A 24,677-nucleotide genomic window follows, 5' to 3' on the forward strand; every position below is an offset into this window, starting at 1 on the left:
GTTTACTAGTCCTTTTACTTGAAAACACACATACATACATAAAGTAAGTGATCATAAAAGTAAATAAAGTTATCTAACAAGCATTTTGAGAAGTACAAACACAACAATCTCTAAATTCTCATAATTATTTGTTCCCACTATTCACCAAACTAATGAAGACCTACCTACCCATTTAAGAAGTCCCAGTCACCAAAACCATCAAACATTTCTCATTCCTTATCATTTCTTAACTTCTCTGGGACTACCTAAAATCACAGTACATTAGTGGCATAAAACCCTACAATCCACCTGTCCTGCCTTCTAAGTCAATATAGTATTAATAAGGTCCTCTTAAATAAAATCTCCCACATCAGCCCTCTACCTAAAATCTAATCAATTTATTTCATAAATGTGTCTCATCTTGCTCCAAAATTTTATGTAGTGGTCCTAATAATTTTCACTTTATAAGGTATTACAATTTTTTTTTTTTTGGCCCTGTGTGGCACGCACGATCTTAGTTCCGTGACCAGGGATCGAACCCATGCTCCGTGCAGTAAAAGCGTGGAGTCTTAACCACTGGGTCACCAGGGAAGTCCCCAATATTTTTTTAACATCTGTTAGTACAGTTACCTCTTCAATTTTCCTCAAAATTGTCTAGGCCATTCTTGCATATTTACTCCTTTGTCAATCCCCACCACCACCACTGTTACATTATTACATTTATTAGGATTTACTACAAAAACATAGATCTAGAAATAACTAGCATTTACAATATTGTTTCCTTATATAAAAAGAAGTTCTCATATAAGTCGTATGAATTCATTTTAAATTCATATCATAAAGTGTTTTATCTTTGCCACTACTTCCAGGAGGTTAAATTTTTTTAAGTTGTATTTTCTACCTTGTTGATACTTAGGAAAGCTACAGATTTCTTTGTATTTATTTTTTAACTACCACAGAGACTCTTCTTACTGTTTCTAAAGAGTTGTTCAGTTGCCGGTATAACTAGAAACTCGATACAATTTTATTATTTCTGCCTTTCCTGTCCACCATTTTATAACTCTTGCCTAACTGCATTGCCGAGCACTTCTAGGATGCTATTAAATACTAGTGGTGACAGTAAATGTATGGGTCTTCATCCTGACTTCCATGAGAATGCTTCCTATGAGGTATGACCTCTTCATTCTGGGAGGGCAGTATTTATTTAATCCTGTTTTACTAAGGATTTTACAAGAAGACAGTGAATTTCTTTTACATGACATCTAGGCTTCCATCAAGATGATCATATAGTTTTCCTCCACTAACTTATTAGTATATTTAATTAAATTAATAGTGTCTAACATTAAACCATACTGAAATGTCATGAATACACTCTGCATGACTGCAGCACATTACTTAAATAAATTTTACTCTATTTTCTATTACTTAGGATTCTTCTATCAATATATAATTACAGTCATTGTAATTTTATTTTTTGCTTACTATCTTTGCCCAGATTTTGATTTCTGAATTACTATGCTGGTTTCATAAAAAGAAATGGAAATCTATTTTTCTTTCTCTAAGTCTAGAGCAATTTAAATAGTGTCAAAATTTCTTAAAAAAATTTCTTGCCTCCTGAAAATTTCAAAGAATCCTTGCAAGAATCTCTAGGCCTGGACACTCAAGAGTCCTTTAGTCAATTATTTCCTACCTTATTCAGGTGCTTTCATGCACAGAGTTGCAGGCCTATACACAATTATTTGTCACCAGTTTTGTAAACTAAGCAAAACAAAATAACTACCTAGCATTTTTTAAAGGCTTTTAAAACCAGGTTAAACCCCACTTTCAATAATGAATAGAACAACCAGAAGATCAGCCAGGAAACAGATGACTTAAATATCCCTATGAACCAACCAGTCCTAAAAGACATCTATAGAACACTCCACCCAGCAGCAGCAGAATACACATTCTTAAGTTCACATGGAACATTCTCCAGGACAGATCATATGCTAGTCCATAAAACAAACATCAAAAAATTTTAAAGGATAGAAACAGTAGAAAACACATTCTCTGACCAAAAAAGAAGGAAATTAGAAATCAGTAATAGAAATAAACTTGGGAAACTCATAAATATGTGGAATTAAACAACAAACTCCTAAATAACAAGTGGGTCAAAGAAATCAAAAGGGCAACTAGAAATTACTTTCGGAAATGAAAATGAAGATACAATATGTCAAAACATGGGATGCAGCTAAAACAATAGAGAAAAATGAACGGTTAAACACCTATATTAAAAAGACCTCAAAACAACCTAGTTTTTCTACTTTAAGAAACTATTTTTTAAAAGAGCAAACTAAACCCAAAGCGAGCAGAATGAAGGAAACAAAAACTAGTGTAAATAGAAATGACATAGAGAATTTAAAAAGAGAGAAATCAATGATACCAAAAGTCGGTTCTTTGAAAAGATCAATGAAACTGAAAACCGTTAGCTAAAATGACAAAGAAAACATGAAAAAACTCAAATAACTAAAACCAGGAATGAAAGAGACATTACTGCCAGCCTTATAGAAATAAAAATGATAAAAAAATACTATAAACAATAACTTAAGATGAAATGGACAAATTCCTAGAAAGACAAACTATAGACACTAACTCAGGAAGAAATAGAAAATCTCAATAAATCTACAAGAGACTGAATTAGTAATCAAACAACTACCGACAGAGAAAAGCTCAGACCCAGATGGCTTCACTGGTGAATTCCACCAAACATTTCAGGAATAATTAATACCAATTCTTCACAAACTCTTCCAAAACAACAGAAGATGAGAGAACACTTCCCATCTTATACTATGAGGCCAGTATCACTCTGATACCAAAAACAAAAACATCAAATGAAAAGAAATCTATAGACCAATATCTCTTATAAACATGGATGAAAAATTCTCTACAAAACACCAGCAAACTGAATCCAGCAATATACACAAAGGACTATACATCATGACCAAGTGTGATTTATCCCAGGAATGCAAGGCTAGTTTAACATCCAAAAATTAATTAATGTAATATACCATATCAATGGAATAAAGGATAAAAACCACATTATCATCTCAGTAGACACAGCAAAAGCATTTGTAAAAATCCAACACCCAGTCATGACAAAAACTCTCAACAAACTAGGAATAGCAGGGCACTTCCTCAACCTAATAATGGGAATTTATGAAAATCTCAGAGCCTAAATCAAACTTAGGTGTGGAATACTGAATGTTTTCCCCCGAAGATGAGGAACAAAACAGGATGTCTGCTCTCACCACTCCTTTTCAGTATCATTCTGGAAATTAAAGCAAGGGAAATCAGGCAAGACTATGAAATAAAAAGCATCCAGTTAGAAAAGAAAGAAGTAAACCTATCTCTCTTTACACATGACATGATCTTCTAGAGAGAATCCCAAGGAATCTATTATATTTTTAAAAACTATTAGAACTAATAAACAAGTTCAGCAAGGTTGCAGGACACAAAATCACTATTAAAAAATCAACTGGGGCTTCCCTGGTGGCGCAGTGACTGAGGGTCCGCCTGCCGATGTAGGGGACGCGGGTTCGCGCCCCGGTCTGGGAGGATCCCGCATGCCGCGGAGCGGCTGGGCCCATGGGCCATGGCTGCTGAACCTGCGCATCCGGAGCCTGTGCTCCGCCATGGGAGAGGCCACAGTAGTGAGAGGCCCCTGTACCGCAAAAAAAAAAAAAAATCAATTGTATTCCTGTACATCTGCAATCAACAATAAAAACTGAAATTAAAAAATTGCAATTCTAGGGAATTCCCTGGCAGTCCAGTGGTTAGGACGCCACTCTTCCACTGCAGGGGGCACGGGTTCAATCCCTGGTTAGGGAATGAAGATCCTGCAAGCTGCATGGTGAGGCCAAAAGAAAAAAAATGAGGATGAAATTGCAATTCTAACAGCCTCAGAAATAATATTAAAATACTTAGGAATAAATACAGCAAAGTAAGTGCAAAACTTATACTCTGAAAACTACAAAACACTGTTGAAAGAAATTAAAGCAACGTAGATAAGTGGAACAACATCAAATGGAATATCCATGCTCATGTATAGGAGGACTTAAAAATGTTGAGATAGGGCTTCCCTGGTGGCGCAGTGGTTGAGAGTCCACCTGCTGATGCGGAGGACACGGGTTCGTGCCCCAGTCTGGGAGGATCCCACATGCCACGGAGCGGCTGGGCTCGTGAGCCATGGCCGCTGAGCCTGCGCGTCCGGATCCTGTGCTCCGCAACGGGAGAGGCCACAACAGTGAGAGGCCCGCGTACCGCCAAAAAAAAAAAAAAAAAAAAAAAAATGTTGAGATAAAGATATTTCTCAAACTGATCTACAGATAAAACACAATGCCTATCACAATCCCAGCAGGATACAGTTTTCCACTAGGACCATTTTCCCCTCATAAACCATTCTCCACAAATCTTTTCAAAGAATAATAAGGGCCTGGAGAATGATACATAAAAGACAATTCATGACTTGATAAGAGGCTTAACCCCTATTTTGCTCTCTCTGGCCCTGACCATTTCCCACTGGAGTACTTTACATTGCTTGTTGACTCTGGCCTCATCCTCTGGATGCAGTTGCACTAATCTCATCAATACGTATGAACTGTTTTCCTGGGTAAAGCCTGACTCTGAGACTGCTCTGGGTCAGTCTTCTCAAAGAAAGCAAGAAAACTTCCTCAACAGAGAATAGGATATCATCCTATTTTAAGACAATCCAACAATAAGCGAACTAGACTGATAACTGCAAACCCTCCCTAGAAGCACCTAAAAATCCCAGATTAAATATAACAAACTTCTTTAAATGAACAGTTTGGCTTACAAGAACCATAAGCAATCCCTAGGGATCAAAAATGAAGAAGAGAAAAAAAAAAAACGAAGCAGCAGCTAAAAGCCAGACAGTATCCACTAGAGTCGATACCACTAATCTTGGAGAGTATAAGTGGGGATCTGAATAACCTAGAGAACTGAGTTTTAACTCTCAGAGAAAGGAACCAATTGTGAGCTGAAGATGTGAAGGAAAACTCCTACATAAGGCCATGTTGCTCAAAGGTTACATCCTCAGGACTTCCCTGGTGCTCCAGTGGCTAAGACTCCACGCTCCAGTGCAGGGGGCCCGGGTTCGACCCCTGGTTGGGGAGCTAGATCCCACATGGCACAACAAAGACTACATCCTCAGTGAAGGGGGGTGGGGTTTCAATAATCTACTAAGTAGGGAGAAGACATACTTATTATCAGCTGTGCTTCAAAGTAAAGGAAAAAGTCTCCTCGGGAAATTAGAAACCATGGGCCTATTTAACAGAGGGAGGGAGGGAGGGTGTGTGTGTGTCTGTGTGTGTCTGTGTGTGTCTGTGTCTGTGTGTCTGTGTCTGTGTGTGTGTGTGTGTGTGTGTGTGTAGTTTCATCTGGTTTTGCCCCATCCTCATAATTCAGCAACCTTCGCGCCAAGAAATTAATATAAAAATTAGTCAGTGATACACCGGACAACCCAAACCATGTGGAGTTCAACGATAAAGATACCAAATATGAGGTCACAAGACAAAATCTACACATGTGAGGAAACAATCCATTGTGAGGAAGAGTCAGAAATATAAATAGATACATAAGATGTTGAAGTAAAATAACAAAATGATAGAACTTTTAAAATAAGTATGCTATAAAAAAAAAAAGTATGCTATAAATAAGACAGGAAAGGACTCAAATACTTAAGAAAAAAGACAAAACAAAAATCAGGCAGGGAATTTCCTGGCAGTCCAGGGGTTAGTACTCCGCACTTTCACTGCCAAGGGCACGGGCTCAATCCCTGGTCCGGGAACTAAGATCCCGCAAGCCACATGGCGCAGCCAAAAATAAAATTAACTGTGCTTTAAAAAAAAAACCAGGCAGATTCAAAAAGGAGCAGTTAGACCCAACAGATTCCTCAAAAGACAGCAAAGATGACAAAAGCAACCAAAGTAATCACAGTGTCAGGCAATTTTCACTGGTGAATGCAAAAATGTTAGTAACATGAGAGGTTGTTGTGGGACAAAACCTGCACGTGGATTCAACGATTCACCCCCCCAAAATTAATTTTAAAAGAGGGGGAATGCACCATTTTAATGGAAGGGACCCATGGAAGAAAACTGCATAATGGTCTTTAAAAGCCAACTTTTTCCCATTCAACATTCACTGTTTGCAAGTTACTTGGCTTTCCTTCTTTGTGTGACTTACCACTTAATAGTTGTAATAACTGTTAGTCTTCTTCCCCTGATTAACTGCTTAAAAATTAGTTGTTTTTAACATAAAATTAATAGTTTTCACAATCAACTGTTGCAGTATTTTCCTACTATAATAGTATTTACATTTCAATTTATGAAATTAACACATGAAGCATGTAAGATTTTTTTACTCCAAGTAACAGTGAAAATGCTCACCTCTTGAAAATCAATATTGAAACATTTATAATACATCTGAATAGCATGCCTTGTTCATAATACCAATATTATACAGTTCATTAGATATGATGGTAACCTTTGTGATCACATGTTAAAGAAGCAAAATATGCTGTTAGAGGAATTCACCTTTTTGTCTTTCTTGAGGCTAAAACAGAAACCAAATAGCAAATCTGGCCCTATTTCTAAGGCTTAAATCAAACTTTGAACATTCTAACCATCATTATTATCCTGCTTTTACTTATAGTATCTTTCTAGAAACCGACTTACAGGAGGTCATATGAAGAGGAAGTTTTGACCGAGCATGCACTGCTTGCTTCCCACCGTGGGGCCTGGCAAATCTTATTTTAAACTATATATCATAATCTCTGGTTAAAAAAAAAAAAAAAGTGGCTAAAAATATTTAAAATATAAAAACTACCACCTCTGCTTCAGGAAGGATAAATGACAAAGACTTAAAACTCAAACCAACTCTTTTGAAACCAGTTTTGCCAAAGTCTGGAAAGTGACTGTCCACAAAGCTAGAAATGTAACAGTGAGAAAAGTTAGTCATGCTCTTTGGAGCAACAGCTTACAGAAGTAGATTATTCTGTAATACCACATTGAAATATAAACAAATAGGAAAAAGCTGAAATATAAATAATCTTGGCTATATGCCGACAGTCACCTCTATGAGAACACAGCATAGAGAATTAACTATATACTGTGATATGAAAAAAAAAATTACAAGTGAAAGTTTGTTGTTAGGCTTGAAATAAAAACAGTGATTGTCCACAATTCAAACATTTTTCTCTCAATTTACCCATGAATGAAAACACAGCCTGAGCTAATACACTGAAAAATAAACACAAGATGAGAAGAATGAATTTTAAATCTACTACTGGCTTGACAGTAACACAAACTTTTTTCTGAAGTAGCTTTACTATTGGTAAATGCCTTAGTTTACCAATCAAGAATGACATTAAAGCAACAGTTTTCTCATTATTTCATGAATATTTTGTGAGGAATATAAACTACTGAAACTATCACAGTTAAAACAGATTATTAGTAAAGAAGCCAGAAACCAATATTCAAAAAAAATCAAACAGTATATACGCAAAACAAGTTTTTTTAACTGCTTAATTACTTTTAAAGTAAAGGATAAATATTTTAAATGTACCAGCCAAATAAACTAAATAATATACTTAACCTTTATTCTGGGGAAATTAGAGTAGCTTGCAATCATTTCCATTTTGCTTTTTAAAAAAGGAAGAGAGTCACAATAAGACAACAGGAACAACATACTTCTAGATAAAATTTTAAAATCACAAAGACTGAAAATTCTTTGCATTAAATTACTATACGATAAAAGCTGACATTACCAATAGGTCCTGTTATCAGAAGTTGTGTGAAAGAATGAAAAACAGTAACTTATATCAAAGTACAACTACTTACATTTCATGTCATACAGTTCCAATAATTCATACACTTTTCCCATGGGATTTTTTTCTACTCATTCACAGTTTATTACTGCTAAAAATGCCTGTTTTGATAAAAATCCCCAATAAAATTATATATCAGTCACTGCTTTACGCTATACCTTCTTTTGTTCATGTCCAATTAGCATTAGCCTATCTTTGATTTATCAAACTTTCAGCTGCACATGGTAAAGCATTTAGGAAGGTTAAACAATTACAGCATCCCGAGTGACAGTGGAGTTATCCTGTGCGGAAATGTGCTCCCATAAGGCAGCACTGTATAAACATTTCATTAGGGCTTCCTTGGTGGCACAGTGGTTAAGAATCCACCTGCCGATGCAGGGGACCGGGTTCGAGCCCTGGTCAGGGAAGATCCCACATGCCACGGAGCAACTAAGCCCGTGCGCCACAACTACTCAGCCTGCGCTCTAGAGCCCACGAGCCACAACTAATGAAGCCTGCACACTTAGAGCCCATGCTCCGCAACAAGAGAAGCCACCGCAATGAGAAGCCCGCGCACCGCAACAGAGCAGCCCCCGCTCGCTCCAACTAGAGAAAGCCCGCACTCAGTAACAAAGACACAAATCAGCCAAAAATAAATAAAAGAAAATAAATTTTAAAAAAAAAAACACATTTCATTAATCTTTGAATCTAACTATCTCATGCTTTGCTTAAATGTACTTGGTGACCAGAATCAGTTTACCAAATTTTTATTCTATTCTAGGCTTTTAAAGCCTTGAAAATAAGAGTTAAGACACATACTGGAGACATTATGATGCTCCCATTTTGCTTAATACAAGAGTAATAAAACAGGTATTTTTTTTAATTGTGTACCTTTTCAGGCCAACAAAAAAAACCTACATCTTTCACTTTTTTTCTATTTGATCCAAAATAAGGTCCCGATTCAAACAAAGCAAATATACTTACAGAACTAGCATCAACATCACTGTGGATGGCAACCGTCTTAATGCCCATCTTCTTGCAAGTTTTAATAACCTATATTAAAGTACATTAATGTTATCTATTAATAGTAATTCATATTTAAAGGGATTTAATAATAATAAAATTCACAGAGTAAAATGGAAAATAAGATTAAAATTCCACTCACCCTACATGCAATTTCTCCTCTATTAGCAACAAGAATTTTATCAAAAGTCTAAAAAGAGAAAAAACACGTAAGAAATTGTTACTCTTGCTTTGGGACCAGAAAACACCAAGCTTTTCCACAATTACCATTGGGCATGATCCTAATAAACATTACTTCCTACAGTAGTATTAAATACTATACATATGCTCATTTACAACCAGGCTGCTACTAAACTCACCTGGTAGTATCTGGCGTTATAATTATCCTCTTAAAGCATCAATTGACTAGGTTAGATAATTCATAAGGGGACTAAATTCTCTTGCCAAAAGATAATCTTCAAATGATATTTCAGAATACTAAGAAACTTTAGAAGAAATTGCTTGAGAATTTACTTGATTATTTTCTAAATTCAGGGAAATTCTAAGTGTTATGTTTATCAAAGGGAAGTCTGATATAATTTATATTCTATCTCTTTGGGATTGGGCCACAGCATTAAATGATACTTTTGATAAATGAGAACAGATACTATTTATGCTTATTTTCAAAGATTCCCAGACAAAGCAGGTTATGCTATTTGAGTACAATGTTAAATTTGAATAACCACCAAATTTTTAAACAGCTGAGGCCATATAATAGAAAAAGAAGTTCCATTCTGTGTGGGGCTAGAGACCTAATTTCTAAGCCCAGCTTTGCCATTAATGATCTATTTGACTCTAAGTAAATCAATCTCTGTAAATTGAAATCTCTTGACTTCCACATATATAAATTGATAACATTCTAATGGGAAACTATTTAACAAGGTTCTCTCCCTACTCTAAAAGTGTACAGGCTAATCCTTTTAAAGAAATGCACACAAACAATTATAAGTAATTTGGATGCAACACATTTTAGTACACAACGACTGCTAGGTTAGTGAATTGTTACACGTTAAATGGAACTATTTTTTTAAGTTTTAGTTATATTTCTAAAAGAAAAGTTATATATAATCTTAATAGTACTCATATATTGGGCTTCCCTGGTGGCGCAGTGGTTGAGAGTCCGCCTGCTGATGCAGGGGACACGGGTTCGTGCCCCGGTCTGGGAAGATCCCACATGCCGCAGAGCCGCTGGGCCCTGTGAGCCATGGCCGCTGAGCCTGCGCGACCGGAGCCTGTGCTCCACAGCGGGAGGGGCCGCAACGGTGAGAGGCCCGCGTACCGCAAAAAAAAAAAGTACTCGTATAACTTAAAGCTATATTTTAACCCAACAGGTAATCACAGAATCTCAGAACTGGAATAGGCCTTTAAAGTCTTGATTTAACCTTTATATCACACATGGCTTATTCCACCAAACTGAGACAAGCCTCGACCTTAAAACTGGTAAATTCCTAATTTGATAGAATCCTAAGTCATTCAGAGCCCTGAGCAGATGGGCCCTTAAAATATCCTAATCTCACCTCAGGCGTGAGGCTATAAAATCATCTGCCTTTCTATTCTCATCTGCTCATGGTAAATTCCTGTTAAACAATAAGCATATTCTAAGAAAAAAAATGTTCATACTTCCTTGAACTGCATTTTAAAATGTGAATTTTTATTAAGTATTAAACAGACTACATCTGATAAAAGCAGCACAAACACTGGAAGTTACACATTAAGCAACTGGTGCAGCAAATATAACAAATTATTGACATCATAATATTACACGGAGTACAAATTCCACCCTAATCCCTATCCAAGAAGCAGAATAATGGTTAAGAGCCAGTCTGGAGCCAAACTGTCCAGGCTGGAATCCCAACACTACCACATGTTCTTCTGTGGACAAGTCCTCCTCCTGAACCCTCATTTCCTGGTATGTAAAATGAGAGTAAGAATAGCACCTGCCACAAGAGGCTGCGGGAATATTAACACCCTTAAAGGGTTTAGAGTAGTGCCTAGCACATAATATATACTCAGTAGGTGTTAGCTAGAGTATTGTTATTCACTCCTTTGGGCCACAAACCAGATTACAAACCCAGGAGTGTGATTCCAACAGGGATAAATCTGTACCAAAATGATCACTGCACCTCACACATTTCTATTCATCTCTGTTCAGGGCTTGTGATAGTTAGTTTTATGTGCAACTTGATTCGTCCACAGGGTGTTCAGATTAAACGTTTTTTCTGCGGTGTCTGTGGGCGTGTTTCTAGATGAAACTAACATTGAATCAGTGGACTCAGTAAAGCAGACAGCCCTCCCCAGTGTGGGTGGGTATCATCCACTCTACTGAGGGCCTGACAGACTAAAAAGTGGAGGAAGGGACGATTAGTTCTGCCTGCCGGATTGAGCTGGAACACTGGTCTTCTCCTAGCCTTGGACTGGGACATACACCATCAGCCCCCCTGGTTCCCAGACCTTTGAACCTGGACTAGAATTTCAGTACCAGCTTTCCTGGGTCTCCAGCTTGCCACAGCAGATTGTGGTGGGACTTCTCAGCCTCCATAATTATGTGAGCCAGTAAAAAAAATCTCCCTATGTCTCCTACTGGTTCTGTTTCTCTGAAGAACCCTGACTAATATAGGACTATTAATGGATTACCAATTAGTACACAAGCTCAATAAAGCTAATATCAATTAATCTTCCATACCTAAGATTTTCTTTTAACTAAATAACAGATGAATATGGTTCAGAATTTAGAAGGTACACAAGGGGACACACTGTAGGGACACCTAGGCCCTTGCCCCAAAGGCAACTACTACTAGTTTCCTGAATATTCTTCCAGGTAGGCTATGCATATAAAAGAATGTATATACAAATAATTTTTTTAATTAGCCTTTTTTTTTTTATTTTTTTGGCTGCGCCATGTTTCATGCGGGATCTTAGTTCCCAGAACTAGGGATCAAACCCGCGCCTCCTGCAGTGGAAGCGTGGAGTCTTAACCACTGGACCACCAGGGAAGTCCCCATACAAGTAAATTTAAACCAACTTTTTGCGGGGGAGAGCCGCACCATGTGGCTTGTGAGATCTTAGTTCCCAGACCAGGGACTGAACCTGGGCCGCTGGCAATAAGAGCACAGAGTTTTAACCACTGGACCGCCAGGGAATTCCCTAAACCAATCTCTCCCTCTACATCAACAATTACAGGTGAACATCAAGTGCATTCGATCAAGTGCATTCGATAACTACAATATGGCACAATCACAACAAAATGTGTTAAGCGCTACAACACAGCTGTGTTAAGTGCAGCGAAGGGAGAGAGTGAACAGCATGCGTTAAGGCAGTGACATTGAAAGCAGACGGTAGCACTGAAAAACTACAAGTAATTTTTAAGACAGCTCAAGCACAAAACAAGTATGTGGGCACTGTGGCAAATAAAGCTGGGGTAAAAAGGCTGGATTAAGAAAGGACCTTCTTTCATTTCATTTCATCTCATTCATATCATTTAAAGACCTGGGACTTTATCCTGTATCTGGAGAGCCGTATACAAGACACTCCGAAGATACTCTAAGAGGAAAATCAAAAACAACAACTTTAAGCCAGGAACCTGAATCCTTGAAGCCAGGGGGCTTTCAGGTACCATGGGAGATAAAGAACTTTTGCAGAAACTGTTTGCTTTTTTAATTTTTTATTTTTACACAATTTTTAAAGGTTACTTTCCATTTACAGTTGTTACAAAATATTGGCTATATTCCCTGTGTTGTACAATACATCCTTAAGCCTGTTGGGTACTGAGGTAAACTACTGGGTACTGAGGTACCCAATGGTCTGTACCTCCCACTGCTGCACCCCTATGTTGCCCCCAGCACAGGTACCACTACTTTGTTCTCTGTATCTGTGAGTCTGCTTCTTTTACATTATATTCACTAGTTTGTTGTATCTTTTAGATTCCACATATAAGTGATATCATATAGTATTTGTCTTTCTCTGTCTGACATTTCACTCAGCAAAATGCCCTCCAAGTCCATCCATGTTGCTGCAAATGGTCAATTTTCATTCCTTTTTATGGCTGAGTAGTATTCCATTGTGTACATATACCACATCTTCTTTATCCATTCATCTGGTGATGGACACTTAGGTTATTTCCATGTCTTGACAACTGTAAATAATGCTGCTATGAACACTGGGGTGTGTAGCAACTGTTTTATACCTTTGCTATTGCTGTCATGGGGTAAAAAACACACTGGAAGTTTCATGAGAATTTTTTTAAGTTATTTTCTTTTAATCTGTTCTCTCTCTACCCCTCCTTCCTTTTTTCCCTTCCCTATGTTTAGATCATAGCTGGCATCTAAAACCAGCAAGGACACTTCTCTCCATTCAGGGACCAAGAGAAAGGCTGAGCTGGCCTGTTCCACTGGGTATTTGGAGGAATGGCGGCAGAACTCTAGATCCCGAGTCACTCACCAAGCACTTCCGAGAAGGAGTACAGCACAGTGGGTAAACCCACCAGCTCAGGAGAAAGACAGTCTTGCGTTTACACCCAGCTTACACTTACTATTGTGGGTTTTAAGCTTCCGTTTCCAAATGTACAAAACTGAATGAACAAAACAGTTAAGGATAATATTAAGCAGCTGACATTACCTATATGCCAGGTACTGTGGAAAATCCCTTCTGCGTACTACCTCATTTAATCCTCGTAAGAGTCCTATGAGGTCAGTTTTGATAAAATCCCAATTTTAAAATGAGAAAATTGAGGTCTGATGAAGCATAATCACTTGCCTAAGTCACCGGCAAAGTTAACTAGCAGTAAAGCCAGAGTTCACACCTCGGTATTTGTGTCAAAACACACCATGATATGACATAACCAGAGTATAATGGTGCAAGTTTTAAACACTGTATTATCAATGCCAGGACTTCCCTGGGATCCAGTGGTTAAGACTCCGTGCTTCCAATGCAGGGGGCACAGGTTCGATCCCTGGTAGGGGAACTAAGATCCCTCATGCCTTGTGGCATGGCCAAAACATAAAAAATAATAAAATAAAATAAAATACATTAAAGTTAATTTCACCTGTTTTGTTTTTTTGTGTTTTTTTTTTTGCGGTACACGGGCCTCTCACTGTTGCGGCCTCTCCCGTTGCGGAGCACAGGCTCCGGATGTGCAGGCTCAGCGGCCATGGCTCACGGGCCCAGCTGCTCCGCAGCATGTGGGATCTTCCCAGACCGGGGCACGAACCCGTGTCCCCTGCATCGGCAGGCACACTCTCAACCATTGCGCCACCAGAGAAGCCCTCACCTGTTTCTTTTTAATGTGGCTATTAGAAAACATAAAATTACATATGCCCTACAATTGTGTCCACAATATATTTCTTTTGAACTGCAGTGATATACACCCTTTTTTTCCCCGAGCCTCCAGATTCTTTTGAGTAGTTTTGCATATGTCAACCGACAAGTTAGAAGACTATTTCATTCTCAGATGATCATTCATATTAGTTCTACTTTAATGACATTTAACTTGAACCATCTCATCTTAACCAAAACTCTTCTTCTGCCTTCTTTGATGCCTTTATTGTCGTCACCAAATCATGTTTTACCTCCAATCACCACTTCTAGTTCCTTTATCTCTCCACTTACAAGCCTCAAACATTATCATGTATCAAGATTTTAACTGGAATTTCCCTGTCCCAAAATTTACAATACCCATAATTGCCGTCATTCAAAATGAATCTTACAAATATTAAGTAAATGAAAAAAAACCCAATAGTTTAATCAAAATCTCTCAACTGCCTAGTCTAAGAAAGAATGTTGTATTAGTGATCCTGCTGAAAACAAGGGAAACACATTGTAAATTTATTCGATTTGTGGTATAGGTAAAAATACAAAATTTAAAGACTCAGGTTGTGGCCCACAATGAAAAAAGGAACAAAGATTGAGCACTTATAAAACCTATGATGTAGAGCAATAAATAATTACACAGCATCAATAAAATTTAATCTGCCCAGTGAACATAACATGGAGACAACAAAGTAAAACCATTATAACTTAACCGTTAAAAGTATTTTTTAAATACTTACTTTTTCATTAGAATCATATGCCGCTGAACAGAGACTACGAGACACCACTAAATGCTGTCTTGAATAATGTGGAACATGCTATCAAAAGAAAAAAAAGAAAGTGAAATAAACTACAGATACTTGAATGAACTTTATTTTTCAAGTTCATTCATTTTCAAGTTTATTTTCAAGTAAATATTTTTCAGGGTAATTCTTCCAGTATGCTTCTAGCTACAGTGTTTCATCAATCAATATATGTAGTTCTAAGCAACATACCATAACTATAGAAGGTAAATCATAACTAGACACATCCCCTTGGCACACATGAGGAAACCAAAGGCATCAAAACAATCTCCAGAAAAGTAGAATAAGAGCCAATGGGTCAAGTAAAATTAGAAGAAAGGTCTTTCTGATCATGCAGACTGATATGGCAGGATCAGAATGTCACATACCATGCAGAACTTTATACAACATAAAACAAGTGACTTGGCATTCAAAGAGCTTCAATTTTAACAGCGGCCAGAAAAATAACAAAATATTATTTTTTATTTGCTAATGTCTTAAACATGATTTCTTATTTTACTTATTCTGGTATAAACGTGGTTTGGCAAATAAAAATGAAAAGGTAATACTAATAATCAAGTTCACTTCTAATTCATTACCATAAATGTTTGTGGAAAAAGTATGTCTTGGGGGCTTCCCTGGTGGCGCAGTGGTTGAGAGTCCGCCTGCCAACGCAGGGGACATGGGTTCATGCCCCAGTCCGGGAAGATCCCACATGCCGTGGAGCGGCTGGGCCCGTGAGCCATTGCTGCTGACCCTGTGCGTCCGGAGCCTGTGCGTCCAGAGCCTGTGCTCCACAACGGGAGAGGCCACAACAGTGAGAGGCCCGCGTACCGCAAAAAAAAAAAAAAAAAAAAAAAGTATATCTTAAGCCTTTAAAACATTAAGAATAATCAGTAATAAAGGTTATAGCCAAAGTTTAAGAAAATAATTTAGCCAGTAGTCACTGATGAAGGTAGACCAAGAAAAAAAAAGGCGGTGGGGGACTTCCTTGGTGGTCCAGTGGTTAAGAATCTACCTGTCAATGCAGGGGACACAGGTTCGATCCCTGGTCCAGGAAGATCCCAAGTGCTGAGGGGCAACTAAGCCCGTGCGCCACAACTACTGAGCCTGTGCTCTAGAGCCCGTGAGCCGCAACTACTGAGCCCATGTGCTGCGACTACTGAAACCGCACGCCTAGAGCCCATGCTCCGCACAAAGAGAAGCCACCGCAATGAGAAGCCCACACATCTCAAGGAAGAGTAGCCCCTGCTCGCTGCAACTAAAGACCCCGTGAGCAGCAACCAAGATCCAGCGCAGCCAAAAAAAAGGGGGGGGGGGGGGGTGGACAGGGGCAAAAGGCAACAGGTACTACGTCGGAGAATTTTCTAATATCATAACTCAAATACGAAGCAAAAAATTTTTATTACATTTTAAAATGAAAAAGATGTATACAGTTATTTTTTTAGAAATATATAGCCCCAAATTACAAAATGTAATCTTTATGCAAAAGTGAATGTAGTAGATAAGAAAGATACACTTTACAAAACAAAACCTACATTACCAAGTAAAAAGGACTGATGATGAACAATGAACTGAGAATGGGAAGAAAATTGACTTTATTACTGTGTCTCTTTCACAGCAACAAAACTCACTCTCATAGTCATGCAAGCATCCCTGTGAGTTCAAGAGTATTAGTCCCAATTTTTAAAATGAGAAAACTGAGTCTCAAGAATTTTAAATTTTCAAGTCACAAGGGCTAGGCTGCAAGAGTAACAAGATTTAAGCACAGATCTATTAAAAGCATTCTGAAGTTTTTTATCTTGAGATAATACAAATAGTGGCACTTCCCACGTTAACAATAACATCTATGCAAAGATATGATTTGGGGTAAAAAACAATCTACCAAGGGGGTCTCACCACTCCTATGTGTTCAAATAAAAATTCAGTCTTCCACTGCCCTCAGCAGAATAGCTATAATCTGTGAACTTTACTCTTATATCAAACTTAATAGGATAAAGATAATACTCCCTCCCCTAAAAATCATATCTTGTGTTTACAGCCTCAGCCAATGCAGAAAGCAAACTCTAAATATAAAGAAAAGCAAAACCTACCTGGGAATTTCTCACATTTATTCCGCTGCAAGGTAGCGCTAGGCTATTTACACAAGAAAGTGAATAGCATACCAGCTTCCTATCAATTTTATAAAATGAAACAAAACAGTTTACAGTTTTACAAATTTTTCCTAGTATCATAAGGCACACAATGTTCTGTTGTAGGAACACGTCAACATATCCTTTTACAAAAGGCAAAATCATACATGTGTCTTTAGTCACTAACAAATAAAGGGCGTAACTGATTCCTGATGGCAAAAACCAAATGTGAGTCTTCCAGAGACAAAACACAATCTGGGGTAGACATTTTAGGTATTCTAATTAGCTTTGGAGAGAGAGAATAAACAGCGATGTTTATGTCTGGGGAAGGGAACACGTCCCAGAATACCGCCTGGGAAAGAACTCTGGGAGAAGAAACCAAGGAACCTGAGTTCTAACCCTAGCTCAGCTGACACTATTTCTAGGACTTGAGCAAACCACTTTAACTCCTCTACCCTCTACTGAGAAATGAAAGCTCAGATGAGTTTTCTCTAAGGTCCCTACTAACCTACACCACTAATATTCAAAAATCAAGAGCTTAGTACAGGGATTCTAACATGTGCAAGCATCGGACAATTATGAAGAATATGCAGTTAATCCAAACTGAACATGTGGGCCAAGAGGATGGTGACACGGATCTCACTGCTGAACTGCTCCGAGAGCAACAAACGCTGAGCTATTCGGTGGAAATAGAGCTAATTTCAGAGAACTGAATAAATATGAATTAAGTTTCTAGAATACCTTTGGGAATAAAAACCTCAGGACTCTATCTCATCAGATGGTCTCATGAAAAATGGACTAAGCTAAACTTGGTCCCAACAGAACAGTTTCTAACCTAGAACAATTCAAGCTCTGAGAAATGTTTGGGTCAGCTGACTCAATGTAACACACATTTACTTTCAGGAAACTACCAATAACACAAAACTCAAAAATGTCTATACCACACAGTTCTTAAAACTAAATCAACTCTTACAAATTATACCTGACCAAAATGTAGGAGAAGAACTAGCACTACCTAACTGATCAAATTGGGGTTTTTAAAATCTTTTTATTACTATTTTTAAATAGTTGGTTCTGAAGATCTAACAGATATTTTACCACCATTACCAAAAAAAGAAAGCATACAGCTTGTACACATGTGAATTTGTGATAATGTGGCCCCAAAATTAAAAAAACATAGATGCCCCTAGTGAGCCAAGAAACTAGAAGTAGAAACGGTACAAGCAATCAGAACAAACTACTGAGGAAAAACAAGAGTTTGGGCCATTCCCACAGCAAGTCCAAACTGGTTTGCAGTCAGCCCCACAACGGCTCTCTTGTGTTCCTGTTTACTCCTGGCAGACCTTCATGGAAGTTCAAAGTTATAAAGAACACAAGTCAAAAATCAGATAATTTTGTAGAGCTACAACATAATTTTTTTTTTTTAATACAAGGGACAAGTTAGTAGAACTCTGCTAATTTGGACCTCTACATAGCATTTTTAATGTTATTTTTCTTAAGCATATAAAAAAATGGCTACAAGCTCAGTCCAAAATTCTTTCAAGATACTTCCTAGAACAAGTGTGTTCAAAGGAGAAACTTTAATCAACTCTATTTATAAAGACTATTTAGCCTATGACAGCCAAAAGGAGAAAGGTCAGTGTATGCAAAATGACTTCCCAATAATGTACTGCATTGGTTCTCTTCTGCAAGAATAAAGATTTCCAATATTTTCCACACTTAGAAAAGAAATGCCAGCTAACAATGTGGCACGTGGGAAGTAGCACAACCTTCAGAGCCACAAGACCTGGATCAACTCTTAGCTCCACTGCTTCATAGGTATGAAACATTGAGCAAATAATTTCTCTGGACTCCAGCTTCCATCTATAAAATGTACTAGATGACACCTCCCTTGCTTTCCTACAGGGCTGTTGAAAAAAAAAAAAAATCAAGCCTTTATAAATGGTAAAGCACCAAGAAAATGGAAGCTATTACACAAAAACTAAATCCAATTATGCAGTTGTAGCTTTCTTTCTTAAAATTATACCAGGCCAGGGATTCCCTGGTGGCACAGCAGTTAAGAATCCGCCTGCCAATGCAGGGGACACGGGTTCGAGCCCTGGTCCAGGAGGATCCCACATGCCGTGAAGCAACTAAGCCCGTGCACCACAACTACTGAGCCTGTGCTCTAGAGCCCACGAGCCACAACTACTGAAGCCCACGCGCCTAGAGCCAACGTGAAGCCCACACACTGCAACGAAGAGTAGCCCCCGCTCACCGCAACTAGAGAAAGCCTGCGGGCAGCAATGAAGACCCGCCGCAACTACAGAAAGCCCGCAGGGAGCAATGAAGACCCAACGCAGCCATAAAAAAACAAACAAACAAATAAATGAATAAATAAAACCAGGCCATTTCGGAGTTCCCATAAAAGTAATAATATAAGAGCTGTGATCTAGACTCAGATTCAGACCCCGGTTCAAATGCTGGCTCTGACATTTCTTAAACATAATTTTCCTCACATATAAACTGGGCATAAAAACTACTTATCTAGGACATAAGGCTGCCATGAGGATTAAATGAGAATGTGTAAAATGCCTAGCACAGTTTTGCATATGTTGAAGTAAGCATACAATAACTGTTAACCAAAAAAAGGGGTACAGCTTGTACACAAACTGTTCACATGCCTTCCGGCCATTGCCAACAAGGACTGCCCTTTTCTAACTAGGAGATCACCTACTTTCACATTCTAGATGTGGCCTCAGGTGGCAGCCCAAACTGGTAAATCCACTAGACTCATGTTTAAAGAAGAACTTAAACACTAATCCTGCCAAACCAAAAGTATTCCTCTTAACATAACCACAGCGGCATTCAGGTGTATAATACTAAAACAATTCTGTTGACAGGTTAATTCATTATCAGGATGCATGCTATTGGGGTTGGCCAAAAAGTTCATTCGGGTTTTACTATAAGATGTTATGGAAAACCCCGAACAAACTTATTGGCCAACCAATGCTTCAAAGAAACCATCCTCAAAATTGTGGATTAATGGAGTCATAACATGCTCTTACCAAGTAAAAGTAAATATTTGATAGTGCTTCATCTTCAAAACTTCCAGGCGAAGGTCCGCTCTTTCACATTTCACGACACAGAGCTGGGACGCACCAGCCAAATATTTCTTCCAGCATTTTAACAGAACCACAGTGACCAGAAAAAAAACCCTTTAAAAACACTGCCGGAAGTCAGGCTTTTTCACTTAAGCACAGCTTTTCCTTCACAGACACTGACTATTTAGCCTTCAGGACCTCACTTGCCATCCCAATCTTCAACTGTCTGCCAAGACCTTCTGTTACAAGCTAAGCTGAATACGTAACATTTGAGAGAGATGATCAAATCTCAAGATTCATGTCAATTACTTCTCAATAAAACTGGGGGAATAAAACTCAAGATTCTCCAGCTCTGCCTCCATAGTAAAAGCTGGAACACCAGAGAACTATATACATCAACTTTAAAACTTCCTCATTCCACTACAGCTCCCCAACCAGGCCATTCCTCCCACCCCACCTGTAGCAGATGTTGGTGTACATCCAGAACCTGTTCACCAGGTGGTGAAGGCCCCCAGTTGGTGTACTCTGGGTGTACTCTGTACATGTATCCTACTCATGGCTCACACCTGCTCCCTAGTTTGCCCCATGTGCCTCAACTAGACAGGAGTTCTCCATCAAGCCTGGGAGCTACATCCCTCCCAGCCCACAGCCAATGACTGACTCACACAGGGTTCAAAAGGCTGCCCCCGCCCCTCATCTCAAGGTGGGTCCAATTTAGTATTGCAATCTGTGCTTTAGGGCTGGCTGTCCAATATGGCAGCCACTAGCCACAGGCAGCTTCTGAGCACTTGAAATATGCCAGTCCAAATTCCAATGTGCTCCAAGTGTATAATACACACCAGATTTGAAGACTTAATACCAAAAACAAACAACAAAAAAAACCTTGTTAATTTTTTACATTAACATATTGAAATATTTTAAATATACTGGGTTAAAGTACATTAATATTTAACCTTTTAAAACAATTTTCAATGTAAGTGCTAGAAAATATTAAATTACATTTGCAGCTCACATTTTATGTTTATTGCACAGGGCTGAACTAGAACAGTGCTTCTCAAACTTAACTGTGCATCAGTATCACCTGGAGAAGGGCTTGTTAAAACAGATGGCTGGGCTCTAACGCCAGATTTTCAAACTTGGCAGGTCTAGGGTAGAGCTAGAAGATGTGCATTCCTAGCAAGTACCCAGGTAATGCTGCTGTTGCCGCTGTCGCCGCTGGCTGGAGTCCCCTGCTTTGAGAACCACTGCTCCAGGGCTCCCCTGTGGGATGAAACTGAATCTAGTTTCCATCTGGATCCCCTTCCTTGCTTAGATTTTTTTCCCCTGCTCTAGCTTGTTTTCTTCATTCTTCTCAACTACTACCACCTGCACAAAATCTCTCTTCAGGCTCTGCTTCTAGGAAACCTAACCATCCCACTGCCATAGAACTGTTCTTACACACTATAACTTTCACAAAGTGCCAGATTAATAGCAACCAATGAGATGTAAACTATCACTGCATCTTTTGTAAAACAGTAACAAAAGAGAAAAACTAAGACTCGGTGCAGCCAAATAAATAAATAAATATTTTTTTGAAAAAGAAAGAAAACAGAAGTAGACAAGATGCAGGCTCTGCCAACACATTAAAAGGAAGAAACTGGGTAAGAAAAATCAGTTTATATGTTGTACAATAAGTGTACAGCAGTAAACAGAGTAACAACTTCCTTCTCTCTCAACCTCTCCACACTAAAATATGTCAGTGTAATAATTCCTCCCAACTCCAACATGAATGGTTTCCCATAAAACCAAGCACGGCCTACAGCAAGGCCCAGCATGGTCTGACTCCTACCTACCTCCCCAGTACCATCTAATCTCAATACCAGAGCCTCAGTAGCCTTTTCTCAGTTCTCCTACCTTGTCATGCTCTCTGGCCCAGGACTTTTGTACGTGCTGCTCTCTCACATATAACGTTCACCTCTTTCTTCTCTCTTTGCCTAGAAAAAAGTCACTTTGTCCTTCAAAACTTGTTTCAACTTTCACTTCCAAAGGAAAACTCCCTTACCTTAGGCATGGTTTGAGCAAGTCACATAAAACTGTGCCTCAATTTCTCCATCTGTAAATGGGGATTATATGGCTGTTGTGAGGATTGGATAAATTAATTCAAGTAGAGCACCAGAACAGTATCTAGGACACAAAGCTCAAAATCTAGACTTGGTCAAATCCCTCCATTTTATTTTCTTCTATACAGCACTAGGACCTCTCCCCTAATAGCATTTCACACTTGTCTGTCTCCTTAACAGACTAAAATTTCTAAAAGAGAAATTATATTCATTTCATAGAGATGGAACACAGGAAGTAGAGAAAGACTTGCTGAAAAAAACAGCTGAAAGGAAGAAGCGGAGGCCCAAAGAGATGACTTATTTAATATACCAAACTTCATCTGTGTGACTCCAAAGCCCATGCCTTCCCACCACACCATGCTGCCTCCTACACATCAATAAACGCATTCAGAGTTTTGCAACTGCAAGTGATGTGGCCAAAAAAGATTAAAAGATGAAAGAACACTAAAGATTAAGAAACAATAAATTGTGTGCCCACACAAACTTTGGGTTTTTTGAGAGTGGGCATTCTAAAGCTGACACTAAGCTAATGCACCTGCAGACTTACTTTCACTTCCATGTTCAGCTGTAGCTGAACATTTCTCACCTGGGACTAAGCTCCCTCCTCTTTAAAAGAGTAGGATGCACCAAATCATCTCTAACGTGTCTTCCAATTCTAAAAGTTAAATGACAATAAATCAAGTTACGTGCCTGTTTTTTTAAAAGGAAGATAACAGGTGGTTTTCAGAGAAACCTTTATTTTAAATAATTTGTTCAAGTGACTTAAACTGTTAATAAAGTAAGTTAGATAGTCTTCGTTTAGAACTTACAAGAGACTCCATGTTGAAGACAAAAAGTGTTAAGAGCCACACACAAACACTCCAACGTATAAGTCAAGGCTACCACCATGAAAACCCTAGAACATACAGTGCAGAGATGTGTTTAGAAGAGCACAAACATCAGGCTAACCACTACAGAGAAGAGAAATACTCACAAGATGCATATACAGTATATAATGATATAATACAATTAAAATAGGCTCTCAACTCAAGCAAAGGTAGTAGCAATCCTGACATCTTATGATACTTTAAAAGGTGAGACAAACTCAAAACCCTAACTCTACTTGAACAGCAATTTAGTGTCCCTTCAAAGCAGGAAGGAGGCAAAAGAAAATGGAAACGATAAGGACCCTTAAAAATACACCTGGAAAGCTCACGACAAGCCAAAACCTCATGGCCGAAGAGCGGGAGCACGGGAAATGCACGTACATTACAGCCAGGTGGCTGTCAGCCGCTCCCGAGAAAGCAGAAAACTCACGCCTACAGGCTCCTTGGGCCGCTCGGCCCTCCATGATACTCCGAGTAACAGCTGGGGCGAAGGACGCCGGCTCTGCCCCGCTCCAGGGCGAACTCCGGAGGGAGAGGGAGTTAGGGGCGCGGTCCGACGCGGAACCCGGCGCCGAGTGTCGCCCGGACACCTACGGAGCGCTCTACGCAGCACTAGCCACCGCCTGGCGGTGCGGGGCTGGGAGCCCAGTGAGACCCAGGCCCACGGGGAGTCCCGGCGCTCCTCACCTTCAGGGTCCATAGCGCCGCGCTCCGCAACAGTGGCTGCGGCCACCGCCGTCCACGCCGTCCTGCTGTGACCAGCGCTGCCTCCCCGACACAGAGCCCCGCCATTGTTGCCCCTGCAGACCGGAGCTCCGCTGACCTCTCACCCCGCGGAAGGAGTCGGAGAAAGGGAGCGCCTACAATTCGGCCAATCACGAGCCTGGGATCCGTGGCCCCGCCCCCTACTGCGGGGAAGGGAGGGACCGGGAGCGGGACTCGCCCAACCGCGGGAGCCGGGAGCCTGGATGCTGGGCAAGCGCGTGCTGGGCCGCGGGGGAGGCTGGCCGAGCGGCCAGCCAGGAGCCAGCTTGGGGCTGCCGGCCCGACACTATCCCGGCAATGAGCGAGACAGGGAGGACACACGTGTGTTCTGGCGGCGGTTGATCCGCGCCTGCTTGGGGTAAACCCCGTATTGCGCCAGCTTCCACTTAGCAACTTACACGCAGTGCGGCCAGCGAACGTCAGTGAGGTAACTCCGCCCCTTGACCACCCCTCAGCCCAGGGCCACCCTACAGTCTCGAGTGACTTAAGTTCCAGGCAGGTACCCAAACTAAGATCCTGTAAGTTTGAAGGCGTAAGTTGCAAAGCGCCAAACCAAGGTAAGGTTTTGGACAAATGTGGTAACATAGAAAACGCTCTAGGTCTAGAAATCAGAGATCCCAGCTCAAGCCCTACCTCTTCTGCATATACTAACATCTGCGTGTCAGAGGAATTAGCCATAACCAAAGTCAGTTTCTGTTGCTTGCAAGTCGGCACGTTTATTAACACAACTACTAAGGGCTAGCC

At 39.6% G+C, this 24,677-nt stretch overlaps 1 protein-coding gene across 3 annotated transcripts in view; it reads right to left on the reverse strand.

Annotated features, from left to right (window-relative positions):
* The window catches only part of PCCA (propionyl-CoA carboxylase subunit alpha), a 357,444-nt gene extending 333,452 nt beyond the window's left edge, over nucleotides 1–23,992 (reverse strand). For 2 of the 3 annotated variants that reach the window (XM_027115894.1, XM_027115896.1), the window contains exons 1-4: nucleotides 23,856–23,991; nucleotides 14,947–15,024; nucleotides 9,006–9,053; nucleotides 8,825–8,893 (exon numbers count right to left, since the gene is read on the reverse strand). In XM_027115894.1, coding sequence (XP_026971695.1) covers nucleotides 8,825–8,893; nucleotides 9,006–9,053; nucleotides 14,947–15,024; nucleotides 23,856–23,960 — 300 coding nt within the window. In that variant the 5' untranslated portion in view covers nucleotides 23,961–23,991. Of the gene's footprint in view, nucleotides 1–8,824; nucleotides 8,894–9,005; nucleotides 9,054–14,946; nucleotides 15,025–23,855 lie in introns of all 3 variants that reach the window. The other variant, XM_027115895.1, reaches the window with a different exon arrangement.
* Nucleotides 23,993–24,677: the final 685 nt, after the last annotated feature.

The sequence above is a fragment of the Aethalodelphis obliquidens genome, unplaced genomic scaffold (assembly GCF_003676395.1).
Source record: "Aethalodelphis obliquidens isolate GAN/ISIS:26980383/991018 unplaced genomic scaffold, ASM367639v1 scaffold15, whole genome shotgun sequence".
NCBI lineage: Eukaryota > Metazoa > Chordata > Mammalia > Artiodactyla > Delphinidae > Aethalodelphis > Aethalodelphis obliquidens.